Source organism: Taudactylus pleione, unplaced genomic scaffold, assembly GCF_031769625.1.
Source record: "Taudactylus pleione unplaced genomic scaffold, aTauple2 ptg000207l, whole genome shotgun sequence".
NCBI lineage: Eukaryota > Metazoa > Chordata > Amphibia > Anura > Myobatrachidae > Taudactylus > Taudactylus pleione.
The window spans coordinates 5132689-5148816 of NW_028284609.1; the positions used below are offsets into that span (position 1 = coordinate 5132689).

At 45.0% G+C, this 16128-nt stretch overlaps 1 protein-coding gene across 1 annotated transcript in view; it reads left to right on the forward strand.

Moving 5' to 3' along the window:
* Positions 1–751, forward strand: part of LRIG3 (leucine rich repeats and immunoglobulin like domains 3) — a 47114-nt gene extending 46363 nt beyond the window's left edge. Inside the window, exon 19 of the mRNA XM_088478124.1 lies at positions 151–751. Coding sequence (XP_088334250.1) covers positions 151–380 — 230 coding nt within the window. The 3' untranslated portion in view covers positions 381–751. The remainder of the gene's footprint in view (positions 1–150) is intronic.
* Positions 752–16128: the final 15377 nt, after the last annotated feature.

The following is a 16128-nucleotide window of genomic DNA, read 5'->3' on the forward strand; positions in this document are numbered from 1 at the left end:
AGAACTGCAAAAAAGGGAGAGGTGATAGGTGGAGTCTTGTGTATATGCTCCCCAAGAACTGTTCTGCTATTGTATAAATTAATGTAGTAAACTATTAGATTTTAAAAAACACAATTGGCTTTAACTGTCCCTTTCTTTCCTAATTTACAGGCACATTTGGGAAACCTGTGTGGAAGACTGCTCCTGATTCATTCCTACAGACAATGGATTATGTGACATCCCACATTAATGAGCACTCCTCCTTGGATATACACTTAGACTGCAATAAAGAAGAACCAACAACCATTTTTCCAGATGAAATTGGAATTGTGTTTAACAAAAAAAAACTTTCTGAAAATCATAGGACTCCCACATTTTACTGCTATGACCTGGACACATAGCAGCTTAACACTTTCTGCTTTTCTTAATCCAAAGACATTAACTTGCTACCTCAGCCATGAAGGAAATATTTGTAATGAATGTAAAGAACGCAGAACGGGATTTATGGACTAATCGGATCCACAACAAAAAACTGCATAAAATGTATCTGCATATTTCATAGCTTTGTCTAATGACATAAAAACTACAGCCTTAATTTAAAAACTGTAAATAGCGATTATAAATATTTTTGTATTTTTATATTATCAGATTTTTCTATGAAAAGTACTAATGTATTCTAAAGAACTTGCAAAGCCTTCTTGTCTTTTGGCTGTATGCAGGTATTGTAAATTTGCACAATATATAGAATAAAAAATTCTGTTGTGTTCTTAAAGGTTTTTCATGAAGTTTTTTTCCATAAATTCTCTTTGAGCCAATGATGATCAAATATTGCAAAGGCTTTAAATGGCCATACACAGTTTTGTTCACCAAACGGCCATCCACTTACATATTCATACATGCATTTTTGAAAATCCAGCTATTCTGTTTTAATGTATAGAAATACTTCGAATGAGTTTACAAGAATACTCCCATGTATAAGAGATCCTTTGCTCTGTTTAGGAAAGCATACCAAGTATTTCACCATTTTTCTTACTCATTTTAACCACTAGAGCAGAGTATTCCAAACTGGGTGCTGGAGGGCACTTGCAGGGGTGTCACGGGTTGGTTGTCCAGGACCGTATCAAATTGGGATGTAGTTATGAGACCGGCGGCCTCGCAATCCCGACGCTAGAATCCTGATAATGGGCTAAAGATAGGCTTCGAAATATGCCTAATCTCCCGACGCCTGAATCCAGAAGGACGTGTGCAGAATGAAAGTAAGTCTGGGCGCCCTTAGTGTTAGCAGCGGGGGGAGGGTTAGGTTTAGTTAAGTTAGTGGGGTTAGCGTTAGTTTTTTTGGAGGGGGGAGGGTTAGGGTCAGTCACCACTGGGGGAGGGTTAGGGTTAGGCACTAAGGGGGGGAGGGTTATGGGGTGGGTTAGGCTACAAGAAGAGAGGGTTGGGGGGAGAAGTGGGTGGGTAAGTATACTTACCCAACCCCTGTCGGGATACCAACCATCGGGATGCCTCTGTTGGTATTCTCACAGGAGGCATCCCGACAGCCGTTATTACATACCCATTCCATCAAAATTTATAATGGTCAATATGATGGGCAAAACCAGTGCTATTGGCTGCCAATCATATATGAAGATTAAAAACCTTTGAAATAGTGCGCAATAAAAACCAGAGTGCTGCTCAAATTAATGTTAATTAATTAAGAGTGTACATCCACATAAACACTCAAAATAGCCTAATACAAAAGAAAAGTGTTCCACAAATAATGGACGCTCACTGATTACCACATTTTCTAATACACCACAGTCAGCACATTCTAACACCTCTGTGCTTAAAAGCATTACAATCAAAATAATCACCATAAAGATATTTCAGATGATGAAGTTGCCACAACTTGATTGTGTATAATGTGCAGATAATTTAAACTGTTATCTTTCTCTTTATATGGATCTTCCCTCCCTTGTAAAAACTGGGTTAGGGGAAGACACAAAAGAACAGAAGATAGCGCAGTAATCCTTTTTAAAATCAAAAATGTAATACATCAACGCACTTATAATAGATGGTAGATAAACATTTCTCCATAAAAAAAATTTTGCGCAGCATTGTGGTTCCTGTTGTTTTATTGATATGTCTTTTTAATGTGTTTTATGGGGTTTCCTATGGATTTTATAATGGACCATATGTATTTATCAAGCAGAATGGATATTGATTCCTATGGCCATTATGTGGATTTAAACGAACGGACCCATCAATGTGGAATCAATTTTATAGTATGTACTGATTTAAAGCTGTGACTATGGAAGATGACAAGTGATTTATTGTAGGAAATGTGTTTTTATCATATTAGATGTTTTTTTCATATTGGATGTTTACATGTTTCCGAGGAATGGAGCAGAAATGCAGGTGGTTGCTTCCAGGTTCGGAGGCACGCATCTAGAACACAGGCAACCGCGTAACTTCGTGTTTCCAGGTCCCCTGTGCATGTGCAGAAAGCTGGACATGCCGATTAGCGGCGAGTGTTACCAGCTGGATGTTTGGGCAGTGTAGGGTATAAAGGGAGAATCTTTTAGAGCCAACAACACTCTTGTGAAAAAGGGCTCATTAATGTCGGAAACGCATTAAGCGTGCCTCTTGTTACTTTGGACTCTAGGAAACCGGCTGGCACAGAGGTGCCCTGCTAGATGGCTCTTTTGTCCGGAAATCTGACCCATCCAGCCCTGATTTTACAACTGGAACAGCAGTGATTGTACCATCTGAAGCTATTTGCCTCTATGGAGAAATGTTTATATGCCTGTTTATATCTACCATCTATTGTAAGTGCGTTGATGTATTACATTTTTAATTTGAAAAGGATTGCTCCACTATCTTCTGCTCTTTGTGTCTTCCCCTAACTCAGTTTTTACAAGGGAGGGAAGACATTTATATTTGCAGATCCATGTAAAGAGAAAGATAACACTGGAAATCATATGCAGGGCTGCCATCAGGGGGGGACTGCCGGGACTAGAGTCCTGGGCCCGAACAGAAAGGGGGCCCAGCCGGCAGCAGAGTAGATAAGCTCTGGGGGCATTTTGAAAGCAGCGCCGGCCACGAGCCAATCATAGCTCGCGCACCGACAGCCAATTAGGAGCAGCCACAGCGGCAGCTCCTAATTGGCTGCTGGTCTGCGAGCGCCGACTAACTCGCGGGCGGCACCAAATTTAAAATGCTGATGTCTTAGTCTCTGGGCCCTGTCTATGTGCGGGTGAGACCGTGAGCGGCAGCCAGTCCGGCAACAGCCAGCCAGCGGGGAGAGGCTGGGCCAGGAGGAAAGCAGCCAGAGGAGCAGCAGCAGCGGCGTGGGTAGAACCTACTTGCTACAGCCGCTGTAAAGAAGAAGTGCACAGACAGGCAGGGGATCCCACTTCCCATCCAGGTACAGAGATTCCTGCTTTCCCACCACCCTCCTGTTTTCCCACTTTGAACCCTGCTCTCCCACTTTTACCTTGCTCTTCCACCTTCACACTGCACTCCCACCCTCACCTTGCTCCAGGGCCAGTGCTAGACTTATAGGCACCCTAGGCAAAACTTCTGCATGCGCCCCCCATACTCATTTAGCCCCTCAGGTGAAAATGACTTTGCACAGGTGGAGTGGCGGATAAGTTTTTTGCGTTAAAAAAAATATATATACATATACCCACCCACACAGTATCAGGGGCGTAACTAGAACTTTTTGGGCCCCTTAGTAATATTTTTAAGGAGCCCTCCCCTAACTTGAGTATTACACAATGCCCACAGTAGTAGTTCCCCTAAAACACTAAATGGCCACTGTAATGGTGCCCCTTACGCAGTGCCCCCTGTAGTAATGACCTGGTAACAATGCCCCCAGTAGTAATGCTCCCTGCAGTGCCCCAGTAGTAATGCCCCTTGAAGCACCCCCAGTAGTAAGGCCCCAGTAGTAAGCCAGCCCCTCCCCCCCTACACACACACACACACACGCAAAAAAAAAAAATACTTAACGTATACCCTGCTTCAGTGCCTGCTGCTGTCCGTCCCCGGTGCCCACTTCTCGGAACTATGGGAATGGCGTCACTCCCATAGTGCACTGTGGGACCCGGAAGCTGGAGCGCAGTAGTGAGCTCCGTCCTCCGGCTGCTGCTGACACCGGGGGAGGAGAGAAGGAGCCGGGCGTATGCTGGTAACACATGCTCAGCGGGCACCTGGAAAATGGAGGGTGCAGGTGGTGCGATCGCTGCGGCGGGCCCCATAGCAACCGGGTGGACTCTGCAGCGCCCTCCAGTGGTCGGCGCCCCCAGGTAGCTGCCTAAGCTTGCCTAATGGAAGCGCCAGCCCTGCCTTCCTCTCCCACTTTTACCTAACTTTCACACCCTCACACCTTTTATATTATAGATCAACTTGTTTTAACACCCACCCCACAGCCCAAGCTTTGATATTTTTTTTTTTAAACTGGTTTACGCACCAATGCCACACTTCTGCTATAGCTCCACCCACATCCACAGCAATGCCCAACTCTGACAAACTGCCCCCCCAATCCCAAAGGTCCCGGGCCCCACAATCTCTGATGGCAGCCCTGATCATATGCACACTATACACAATCAAGTTGTAATACTTTTAAGCAGCAACGTGTTTTTAATGTGTTGGCTGTGGTGTATTAGAAAATGTGTTAATCAGTGAGCGCCCATTATTTGTGGAACACTTTTTTTGAGGGGGGGATTAATTGTATGTGGACAAATGGAAGCTCAACCTGTCCACCACCACATAACTGAAACTAAGGATGACATAAGCACAATTTACTTTAGTTTAATAATTTTTGCTGAATTTCTGTATAGGACATTTTTGGCCTAGGGGTGCTGTGAAAACATGCTGATACTCTAGGGCACAGGTTCTCAAACTTTGTCCTCGGGACCCCAAACAGTGCATGTTTTCCAGTTCTCCTGAAGAATCATGAGTGAGATAATTAGCTCCATCTGTGGATCTTTTAAAATGTGTCAGTGAGTAATGAATACACCTGTGCTCCTGCTGGGCGACCTGGAAAACATGACCTGTGTGAGGTCCTGAGGACCGAGTTTGAGAACCACTGCTCTAGGGTGCTGTAATTCCAGAAAGTTTTAGGAACCACTGCACTAGCAGGACCGTTCCATTAAAGTTTATTGAGGTCCCTCACTGACTGGAAAAAAATGAGGGACTCCTCCTTTTGCATTGGTGATACTTTTTATGTTGCTAGATTAATCCCACAGTGTGCGACATGTTGTAGGCTTTCAGTTTGATTGAATGGGCGTGTCAGTGTCACCTCAAATTGCTGTCTACTATAACTTTTAGCTCATCCCTTTGTAATTATTATTCTTTTCTCTCTGATATATTTCCTGTTGGAGCCTTATTTATGACTACACTAACTATTCACCAATTTATGGTTTTTTTATTGCATTGCTTTATGTGTGCACTTTAATGTACTTGCCTTTATGATATATGACTATATTGTACAAAACTGTTGCACTGACAGTAAAGACAGGGCAAAAGTCAGGTTGTTTTGTATAATCTCGTTTAACTGAGTGTCTCTAAAAAAAAAAAAAAAATGCAATCTCTGTCCCTTGAAGTCATTCTAACATATTGTGGTGATAAATGACATCTCCTTTTAGCACTTAGCTGCAGAAGAAGACACATTATTTTAGTATTCTCCATCTGCACAAAAACACATACACATAACCATATAAATTGGCAAGACATAAGCTTGTGACTTAACAAAAGAAGAAATATACTTTGCGCAGCACTTATTCATTCGATAACTGCTAAGTAAGCAGAATGGCAGCTTCCACTTTTCTCAGTAAATGTAATTGTTGAGTAATATTAGTGATTGTTAGCCATAGCTTCTGTTTGAAGAAAAGTAAAGTGATGATAAATTATAATAGAGATGAATTAAAAGGTTCTATGAATTTAATTTACAAAGTTGGCACCACAGAAGAGCGTGCATGAGGCCGATACATGGAGGGAATTTGTAAATGTGTGCAGAAAGTCACAAAATAGTGCATGGGCACATTCCTATATACCTTAGTGGGTACATTGATGGAAGGCAGTTTTTCTCATGTGTTTTAGCACTGTTTTTGCATGCAGGACTGTAACTAGGGGTGTGTGAGCAGTGCCATCATGCATGGTCCTTGTAGTGGCATCGTCTCAGCCCCTGCATGAGGCTTGTAGGGTTCCTGGAATGGTACCCTGCCGCAAGTAGCACAGCTAAAGAGGGAGCTACCTGGAGTGTCCTTGGCACACTCTGGGCAGTCTCCCTCTTGCTAGAGCTGACAGCCTAGTCACCTAGACGTGCCATCATGGGTTTAGGGGGTGGAGCCAACACATGGCGGCATCGAACCCTGTTCTAGCCCTGTGTGCATACCCCAGATAAGGGCGTACACAAGTTAGAGGTGATTCAGTTAGTTGCAACTTCACTTGCCCTTGAAGGAGGGTATCGTTGAGGCAATGGGACATTCTCATACAGGCTTTGTGAAGGCGCATCAAGGCTATGCAGAGTTGTGCATACACAGAGACTGATCTCTTACACCAAGGATAGGACTGCTGCAAATTTGCACTAATAATGATGATGACTATGAAACGAAGCATATGGATGCCCCACGTGGTCATAAAGATGGGTATAACTCTGCCTAAGGGTTGGCATGCACACAATGCACCTGTAGTTGCGAATTGTAGTCGCACATGCAGGGGGGTTTCTGAGTACTCAGAAACACCCCTTGACAGCCTCGAGTGCAAACACCATGTTATTAAGCCACGCCCCCCTCGTGGTAAAATGCAGCAATACATGGGTTAATAAGGAGGCGGAGCCAATATGACACTATTCTATTAGAATCTCATCCTTTGGCTCCACCCCCTCAATTGATCCGCAAATTGCGGCATTTTGTCATTAGGGGAGGAGCCTAATGACATGGTGCCAGGTCCCGTCCCCGCATCTGCTGCAAGGTAAGTGTAATGTATGTGTGACATATGTATTTGTGTACATGTATATGTTTGTGTGTGGGAACCCCCCTGGAAAAATCCTGCGGTTGCCCCTGACTTGGGTTCAACTTTGCATAAGCCTCATATATTGCACTACTTATGTTTGTTCTTGTACTACATTTTATAAATAATTGCCCCATAGAAATAAAATGAATGTGTGGTAAGATCGTCAGTACTTTATTTTTTTTTCTTTAATACTGTCATAGATTTGGTAAATGATGCATAATAACAAAAACACTACTGCTATCATTATCCCAGGTACATACAAACTTTGAATACAGCAGTATTTTTCCAAAAACACCTAGCTGCTGGATTCCTGAATGTGTAAATGGAAAACAGTGTTATTAACTATTACTGTCAGCAGTATTTCACTCTGAGAGAAATAAGTGAAAATAATAAGAGGGTTGGAGGAATCATTTGTTCTTGGTTCAGTTTTAATGAACAATGTCTACTTGTTATTGACATTTTGTTGACTAGTAGAAAAAGTAATAAAGAGAAGATTGCAGAAATGGAAGCTGTTAAAAACAAAACTGTTTTGCTTTAGGATAATTTAGCTTACATACATTTTGACATAGCAAAAATTGCATTGATACAAAATAAAGTGTAAAATATATTTTGTATTATGCAATATTTATGAAGTGCCAGCATGTTCTGCAGTAACAACAATAAGGAGAAGTGTAATATACACAAATTCCAAACCGTACATGTATGTTGCACTAGAAGGTGCAGATGCTGCTGTTTATATGGGGTTGTGTACTGGATCCCGTGCTCAGAACTCCAACTGGTATGAAATACTCAGAGCCGTAGCTAGACATTTTGGTGCCCTGTGCGAGACATTTGTATGTATGTATGTATGTGTGTAATATATATATACATATATATATATATTATACACACACATACATACAAATGTATGTGTATATATTAGGGATGAGCGGGTTCGGTTCCCTGAGAACCGAACCCACCCGAACTTCGGGGATCCGGGGCGATCCGAGCCCAAGCTCGGATCTCCCTGTCTGCCCCGGATCCCTCTCCCGAGGCAAAACCTCGAGATCTGCTGTCGGATCTCGAGGTTTTGCCTCGAGCGGCCATTTAAAAAAAAATGCCTTTGCCTTTAATGGGCAAAGTGCTGATTGGCTGACAGAGCCGTCTGTCACGGCTCTCAGCCAATCAGCATTATGGTGCTCATTTGCATGTAGCACGGACTCGTGAGATCCGTGCTACATGCATCTGTGTGATTGACAGTGACACAGAGCACAGATGGGTCAGTGAGACCCGTCTGTGCTGCTGTGTATTTCAATGACACAGATGCACGCACGGACCAGGAGATCCGTGCTACTTGCATCTGTGTCATTGACACAGAGCACTAACGGGTCCGTGAGACCCGTCTGTGCTGCTGTGGTAAATAAAAAAAAAAAAAACCTGTGTAAAAAGAGAAAAAAATGGCGTCCTCCCCCCCAAAAAAAGAGCAACCAGCCCCGGGCATTAGTGACCCAGTGCTGGGTGTGCTTAAATACAGGGGACAAACGACATAGGGGTCCCCTGTACTTAAACACAACCAGCACCGGGCTAGTCAGAACCAGAGCTGGTTGCCAAAATACGGGGGACAAACGACGTAGGGGTCCCCCGTATTCTGCGCAACCAGCTCTGGGCTCTGATCCGGTCCTGGTTCTGGAAATACAGGGGAAAAAAATGAGTAGGGTTCCCCTGTATGTTCCAGAACCAGCACTGGACTTTTTCTAGCGGGGGGCTGATGCCACAGCCAGGGGAGCCCTTTCACCGGGCCCCCCAGCCGCAGCATCAGCCCTGACCGCTAGTCAGCCCAGGCCGGGGATCCCTGGAGAGCTGGGGACCCCCCCAATAAAGGGGTCACCCTCTCCAGGGCACCCCAGGCCCAGGCTGATAGCCCGGGGCTATCCCCGCCACCCCTGGTGGCGGTGGGTGGCGGGTTGATTGTGTGGTGTGGTGTAAATAAAGAATATCAAACATTGTCTTTACAAGTAGAACTGCAAGTCCCAGCAAGCCTGCCCCGCATGCTGGTACTTGGAGAACCACAAGTACCAGCATGCAGGGCATTAAGGGCCCACTAGTACCTGTAGTTCACCTGTAAAAAAATGTTTAAAAAAAACACAGGACACACACACCGTGACAGTATAAGTTTATTAAACATACATACACACACACACACACATGTACACATACTCACCTATGTAACCTGTAGCATCGGTCCACTTGTCCGGTAAAGTATCCATAGGGGACCTGTGAAAAAAAACATACTCACCATCTCCTATGCGAGGTTCTGTCCTCTTCGTTCCAAAGTAGGCATCCCCGGACTTGGCAAAAAAAAAAAAAACGAAAACGCGATCCACGAACTTAGTACCGTTCTATAGAACGGTACTTCCCGAATGAGAGCTTAGCGGCGGGGTATCACCATGGAAACCCCGCTGCTAAGCGTTCATTGGCTGAGAGAGGCCATCTCCCGTCTCTCTCAGCCAATGAACGGCTCCCTCCATTGTAGTCAATGCTGGGAGCCGCAAGGTTATTAAAGTTTACCCTGCGGTTCCCACCATTGACTACAATGGAGGGAGCCGTTCATTGGCTGAGAGACGGGAGATGACCTCTCTCAGCCAATGAACGCTTAGCAGCGGGGTTTCCATGGTGATACCCCGCCGCTAAGCTCTCATTCGGGAAGTACCGTTCTATAGAACGGTACTAAGTTCGTGGATCGCGTTTTCGTTTTTTTTTTTTTTGCCAAGTCCGGGGATGCCTACTTTGGAACGAAGAGGACAGAACCTCGCATAGGAGATGGTGAGTATGTTTTTTTTCACAGGTCCCCTAGGGATACTTTACCGGACAAGTGGACCGATGCTACAGGTTACATAGGTGAGTATGTGTACATGTGTGTGTGTGTATGTATGTTTAATAAACTTATACTGTCACGGTGTGTGTGTCCTGTGTTTTTTTAAACATTTTTTTTACAGGTGAACTACAGGTACTAGTGGGCCCTTAATGCCCTGCATGCTGGTACTTGTGGTTCTCCAAGTACCAGCATGCGGGGCAGGCTAGCTGGGACTTGCAGTTCTACTTGTAAAGACAATGTTTGATATTCTTTATTTACACCACACCACACAATCAACCCGCCACCCACCGCCACCAGGGGTGGCGGGGATAGCCCCGGGCTATCAGCCTGGGCCTGGGGTGCCCTGGAGAGGGTGACCCCTTTATTGGGGGGGTCCCCAGCTCTCCAGGGATCCCCGGCCTGGGCTGACTAGCGGTCAGGGTTGATGCTGCGGCTGGGGGGCCCGGTGAAAGGGCTCCCCTGGCTGTGGCATCAGCCCCCCGCTAGAAAAAGTCCAGTGCTGGTTCTGGAACATACAGGGGAACCCTACTCATTTTTTGTCCCCTATATTTCCAGAACCAGGACCGGATCAGAGCCCAGAGCTGGTTGCGCAGAATACAGGGGACCCCTACGTCGTTTGTCCCCCGTATTTTGGCAACCAGCGCTGGTTCTGACTAGCCCGGTGCTGGTTGTGCTTAAGTACAGGGGACCCCCTACGTCGTTTGTCCCCTGTATTTAAGCACACCCAGCACTGGGTTACTAATGCCCGGGGCTGGTTGCTCTTTTTTGGGGGGGTGCACGCCATTTTTTTCTTTTTTTACACAGGTTTTTTTTTTTTTTTTTACCACAGCAGCACAGACGGGTCTCACGGACCTGTCATTGCTCTGTGCCAATCACACAGATGCATGTAGCACGGATCTCCCGGGTTCGTGCTACATGCAAATGGGCACCATAACGCTGATTGGCTTCCTGTCTGCCACTGCAGTGCCACTCCTAGATGGGCCACGTGTTTGTGCCGCCCCCTTGTGTCGCTTAGCATAGTCATCCAGCTTCCTCGGTACAACCTTTTGGCCTAAAAACAATATTGTGAGGTGTGAGGTGTTCAGAATAGAGTGGAAATGAGTGGAAATTAATGTTATTGGGGTTATTAATAGCGTAGGAACAAAAAAAGGCCCATTTATGTGATTTTAGCGGGGTTTTTTTATTTTTTAAGAAAAAATCCAGATCCAAAACACAAAACCCAGAACCCAAAACACGGAAGGGTGGTTTTGGCAAAACCAATCCAGATCCAAAACACGAAGAAAGATCCAGATCCAAAACCAAAACACAAAACACGAAAAGTGTCCGGTGCACACCCCTAGTATATATATATATATATATATATGTGTGTGTGTGTAGCATATACATATATATGCAGTATGTGTATGTGTGTGTGTATATATATATATATATATTTATTTATGTAATAAATTCAGCACACGAGTTGTAATGGGGAGGCTGCTGTGCTGGGCTGGCCATTACTTTTAATACTGCCAGTGCCACTGACAGTCACAGTCAGACCTCACCTGGCAGTAGCAGCTCTTCGGTCCTGTATCATCTGGTTTCCAGCCCTGCTGTGTGCTGTCTGCTGTGTCCACACTCCGCGCCTTTCCTTGCCAGCCACCCCCAGCACACAGGACAGCAGCTCCTCTGTCCTCTGGGAGCCTTGGGCGGGGAGACGCCATGACGTCATCACGTCTGCGTCTCTCCTGCCTGGTTGCCCTAATACTGTGGATGCCGGAGCCGGAGGCTTTATGTCATAAGGAGGCGGGGAAGCAGCGTCTGTCTGCCCTGCCTTTTCTGTGCTGGGCGCCGCGGACACGCAGCAGCGGCCGCCCGGCACTAGATGAAACAACAATAGAGAGAGATGGTGGGTGGTCAGTGTTCCGCCCTCAGCAATGTTGCGCTCTATGCGGAGGCACCGACCGCACCACCCTAGCTACGGCCCTGGAAATACTGACAACTCTAGGTAACTCTCTAACCCTGCTCCTAAATCAAACTCTTCCGACCTCACTGCAGCCTAAACCCACGGACTTCGGGCACCTACCAGTAGGTAAGCATCACCCCTCCTCACCAGTGCAGGATGCCATTTACTGGGGACAACCCCCAACCACCACAACCAGGGCATCCCAGTTCTCAAGTCTGTAGACCATAGGTCCAGCAGGGGAACATGCAGTAAGTATGGAGCCCCTGAAAGGGTTTACCCACTTCCCAAGCTGTGGATTGCACCTGTTCATCCCCTCCACCACTATATTGGGCAACCACACGCCCCCACGAAAAATCCAGGGACGCAAAGATCCCCGAGGAGCACTGTGCCTCCAATCAAAAGATGCATATCTGCTCACTGTAGCAGAGACCCTTTGCCCTGCTGAGCACATGCCTGTAGTGGGACATGTACCTTGAAACCCCAACTGGGATTTACATTTCATCACAGTGAGAAGAGAGGAACTCCAGAGTTTATGATTATGCACTACTGTATAGGCTGCCAATGTAGGTACACCCCTTGGCACAGCATTCTTTATTTGGCTGTATAGTGAGATTAAATGCTAGAGTCATGAACAGTGTATTGAATGATGCAGTTTAGTGTTTATCTGCACTACGGGGTGGGAAAGACTACTGCTGGGGACACTGCATTGGGGGGGCACTGCATCGGAGGGGGGGGGACTACAACTGGGGGCACTGCATCAGGGGGGACCACTTACTTGGGACACTACTGGGGGGTTCCACTACTGGGGGCACTGTATAGGGGGGTGACTACTACTGAGGGCACTATATAAAGGGCACTGCATAGGGGGGACCACTACTGGGGGCACTATATAAGGGGGACCACTACTGGGGGCAGAGGAGTATTGTGGAACCATGGTGCCCGGAGAAAGTGCATGTCAAAGCGCCCCCCCCCCCCCTGTATTGAACTGTGCCAGTAGGGTATGGCCAGCCTGTAAGGGAATACTGAAGTGAAGAGTAAAAAAGCAAACAGTGGCAGTATCGCGCTGGGTGTTGAGGTCCCTTTGGGGGAGTAAAATGCTTCGGTGATGCACATTAAGGGGTAGGTGCTTTGGCACTGCTTTATTTATGTATAGCACCTAGAATCTGACTATTATCTCCTTTGAATCATTGTTATTAGTCAAGAAGATTGTGTTATATATTCTGATCATTTAACTTAACTTAACAGAGTACATGTGCTAGAGTGAGATTCCACAGGGTGCACATCTTATTACTGCAATTACTGCCCCAAGCAGCTTTCACTGGAGTGGGAACACCTATGCGAAGCTCCCTTCTCTTAGCTTTGCTCCTACTTTGCAAATTTCCATTACACCTATATTAATGTGAGTACTACTAATCATGTTCTGTCTACCACCATTATTATTATTATTTCAGGTCTCCTAATATTTTTTAAAAGACCTTTCAAATAACACTGTGTGGTCATGCCTCTGAACACCACCATTACTTTAAAGAGCAAAGCAGTGACTCTGTTTAATCTTATACCTTATAATTGAAGTTTAGTATTTTACCTCAGATGTGTAACTATTAAGTCCATTGAAGCACAATGAATGAATGAGGAGAGAAGGAAGGAGGGGATAAAAGAGGAGAGGGGAAAGGAAAGTGCTGATCAGAGAGGGGAGGTGGCAGAAGCCAATAAGAAAAGGAGAGCAGAGTGGCAAAGCCAATCAGAGATGGCCAGTGACATGAGCCAATAAGAAAAGAAAAGAAGAGAAGAGAGGTGGTGACAGAAGCCAATAAGAAAAGAAGGAGAAAGGAATGGTGACAGAAGCCAGTAAGAAAAGAAGGAGAAAGGAATGGTGACAGAAGCCAATAAGAAAGGAGTGGACAGGGGCAAGAGCCGATCACAAGGTAGAGAGGGGAGGGAATTAAAGAGGTGAGAAGTGGATGTAATCAATCTGACAGGAAAGGAGAGGTGACAGAAGATGATCACAGAGGAGGGAGGGCCAGAGGGGAGGCAATCTGGGCAGCTTGAGTGAGCATGAAATGTAGAAATGGATCTCAGATCCGTAACTTATTTAGGATATAGAGCAAACAAACCGAGATAAAACTAACAGGAGGCCATCACACTATGCAGTGCCCCATAAATTCCGGAAACACTGGATGGCGCCCTCTGTCCATTTAGTCGCCCGGAGCTCATGCTCCACTGGAACCACCCTTGCTACACCCCTAACTGGAAGTACAGTATAGGGGGCATCTCTACTGAGGGCCTGCATAAGGGGGACCACTACTGGGGGCACTGCATAGTGGGGACTACTACTGGGAAATTATATAAGGGGCACTGCATAGGGGGGACTACTACTAGGGGCACTGCATAATGGGGACTACTACTGGGGGCACTGCAGAGGGGGGCAGTTTTGGGACATAATTATATTGTTGGAAGAGGCTGTTATGGGCCATAATTGTGTGAGGAGGGGGCAGAGTTTAAATACCACAGTATAGCTTAGTGGCCCTCGGCTTCGTTGAATTTTTTAATGTGGCCCACACTGCCTTAAAGGTTGAAGACCCCTCCCTATTCGTTGGCATCCGTAGCATGTCAACATTTCACATGGAGACAGTTCAGATGTTGAGATTGTGAACATGTTGACATTCTAAAGTCAACATTGTGGTGCTGACATGGTTACTGTCGACCTTCTGACTGGATAACAAAAGTAGTCATTAGTTGAGGTGATAAACCAGAACTGTAAATGGGTAAGCCTCTAATTGGCACCTGGGAAAGGGAACAGTTGAATTTCTGAATACAATATTTCCCATTAATGCTGCATAATGTAAAAATGAAGTAACCTCCATTTACGTTAACTGCTTATAAAAATATATTGGCTGAGTTGACTTCTTATCATCAAGATCATTATTCTATTCACCGCAGGTGACCAGAAGGATACAGACATAGCGCCTTCAACTAGTGTAGTAACTCTTAGGTCCTGAGAAAACTTGGGGACAGATGTATGCAAAGGTCTGTGCAGCAATAGGTCTGACTTAAAACCCCTCTGATACTATTAATTAGAGATGTGCGTCTCGGTTTTGCTAAAAACCAAACACACCCTAACTTTGGTGCTCTGAGTCGGATTGAATCCTGGCTCAGATCACTTTTTGGGTTCCGAGTAGAACCATGTGGCCATACACAGGAAGATTGATCACACGATTTGGGCAGTTTCTACAGGTTGGACAGACCAATCATTTGAAAATAGTTGTATTTTGAGTCTTCTGCGACCCCGATGCACGTCCACGCTGTCGTCTAGTTGGATCACAGATCAGATGGTTTTGCAGAGAGATCTCAACTGATCGTGTAGGAATTGACACACATCATGTGATGTGATTGATCAAATCGTATGGTCTTATGTGAAATAGTTGCATTATAAATACAAATCGTCCTGTATCTGAAGGGAAGAATTTTCAAGGGAAATCGTACAACTGATCTGACCAACTTTTGAATCTCACCGTGTATGGCCACCTTAAGTTCCAGCTCTTGTCTGCTATAAGTTCGGAACTGAGATTTAAAAAACGATCTCAGGTTTTGATTGAATGTAATGGAAGCAGGTCTAGATTACAAGATTTTAGTTGTTTTTTTAATCAATTTTAAAGAAATCTAAAACAGAAAAGAACCAAAACAATTGAGGGTGGTTTTGCCAAAACCAAAACACGGGATTCCGCGCACATAAGTTTCAGCAATTGCCTTACTCCGGGACCTAAGAGCTACTACACTTACTGAATGCACTATTCTGTATGCTAGCGGAAAATATGTGAAAAGGTTCTGGTCACTTACATAATACTTAAAAGATTTGGCTGATTACCCTGGAAACTTTACTCTTAAAGGCAAAGTGTTTAGATAAATGTGGGTGCAATCAAGAGGATCCTTTCCCAAAGTCAGTTAGATGTTCCAAACTCTGCCATTACAGTCCTAGTTTTAATGATATCCCTCCTTGAGTACAAGTGACTTAATTAGTACCTCAGTCAATTTGATTTAACCATCTAAACTCAAGAGGGATATCCTTAAAACCTGGATTGTAATGGCAGAGTTTGGGAACCACTGATCTGAGTAATTTTGTGCTAAATGAAGAATGTGTGAGGAAGGGTATTTTTTTAAATAAAATACCTTGTCAATACCTGTCTTTTTTGTAGTATTTTCTATACAGGTGCCAATGGGCAAGTTCTGTTCTAACGTGTGGACTCTCTACATTTTTGTGGTGGTTTTTAGCTTAATAAAAATGCTGTCTTGAAGACACATTTTTATGATGGACTGAAAACCCAGGATGCAAGTTTCAAAAATTATATAAACACAG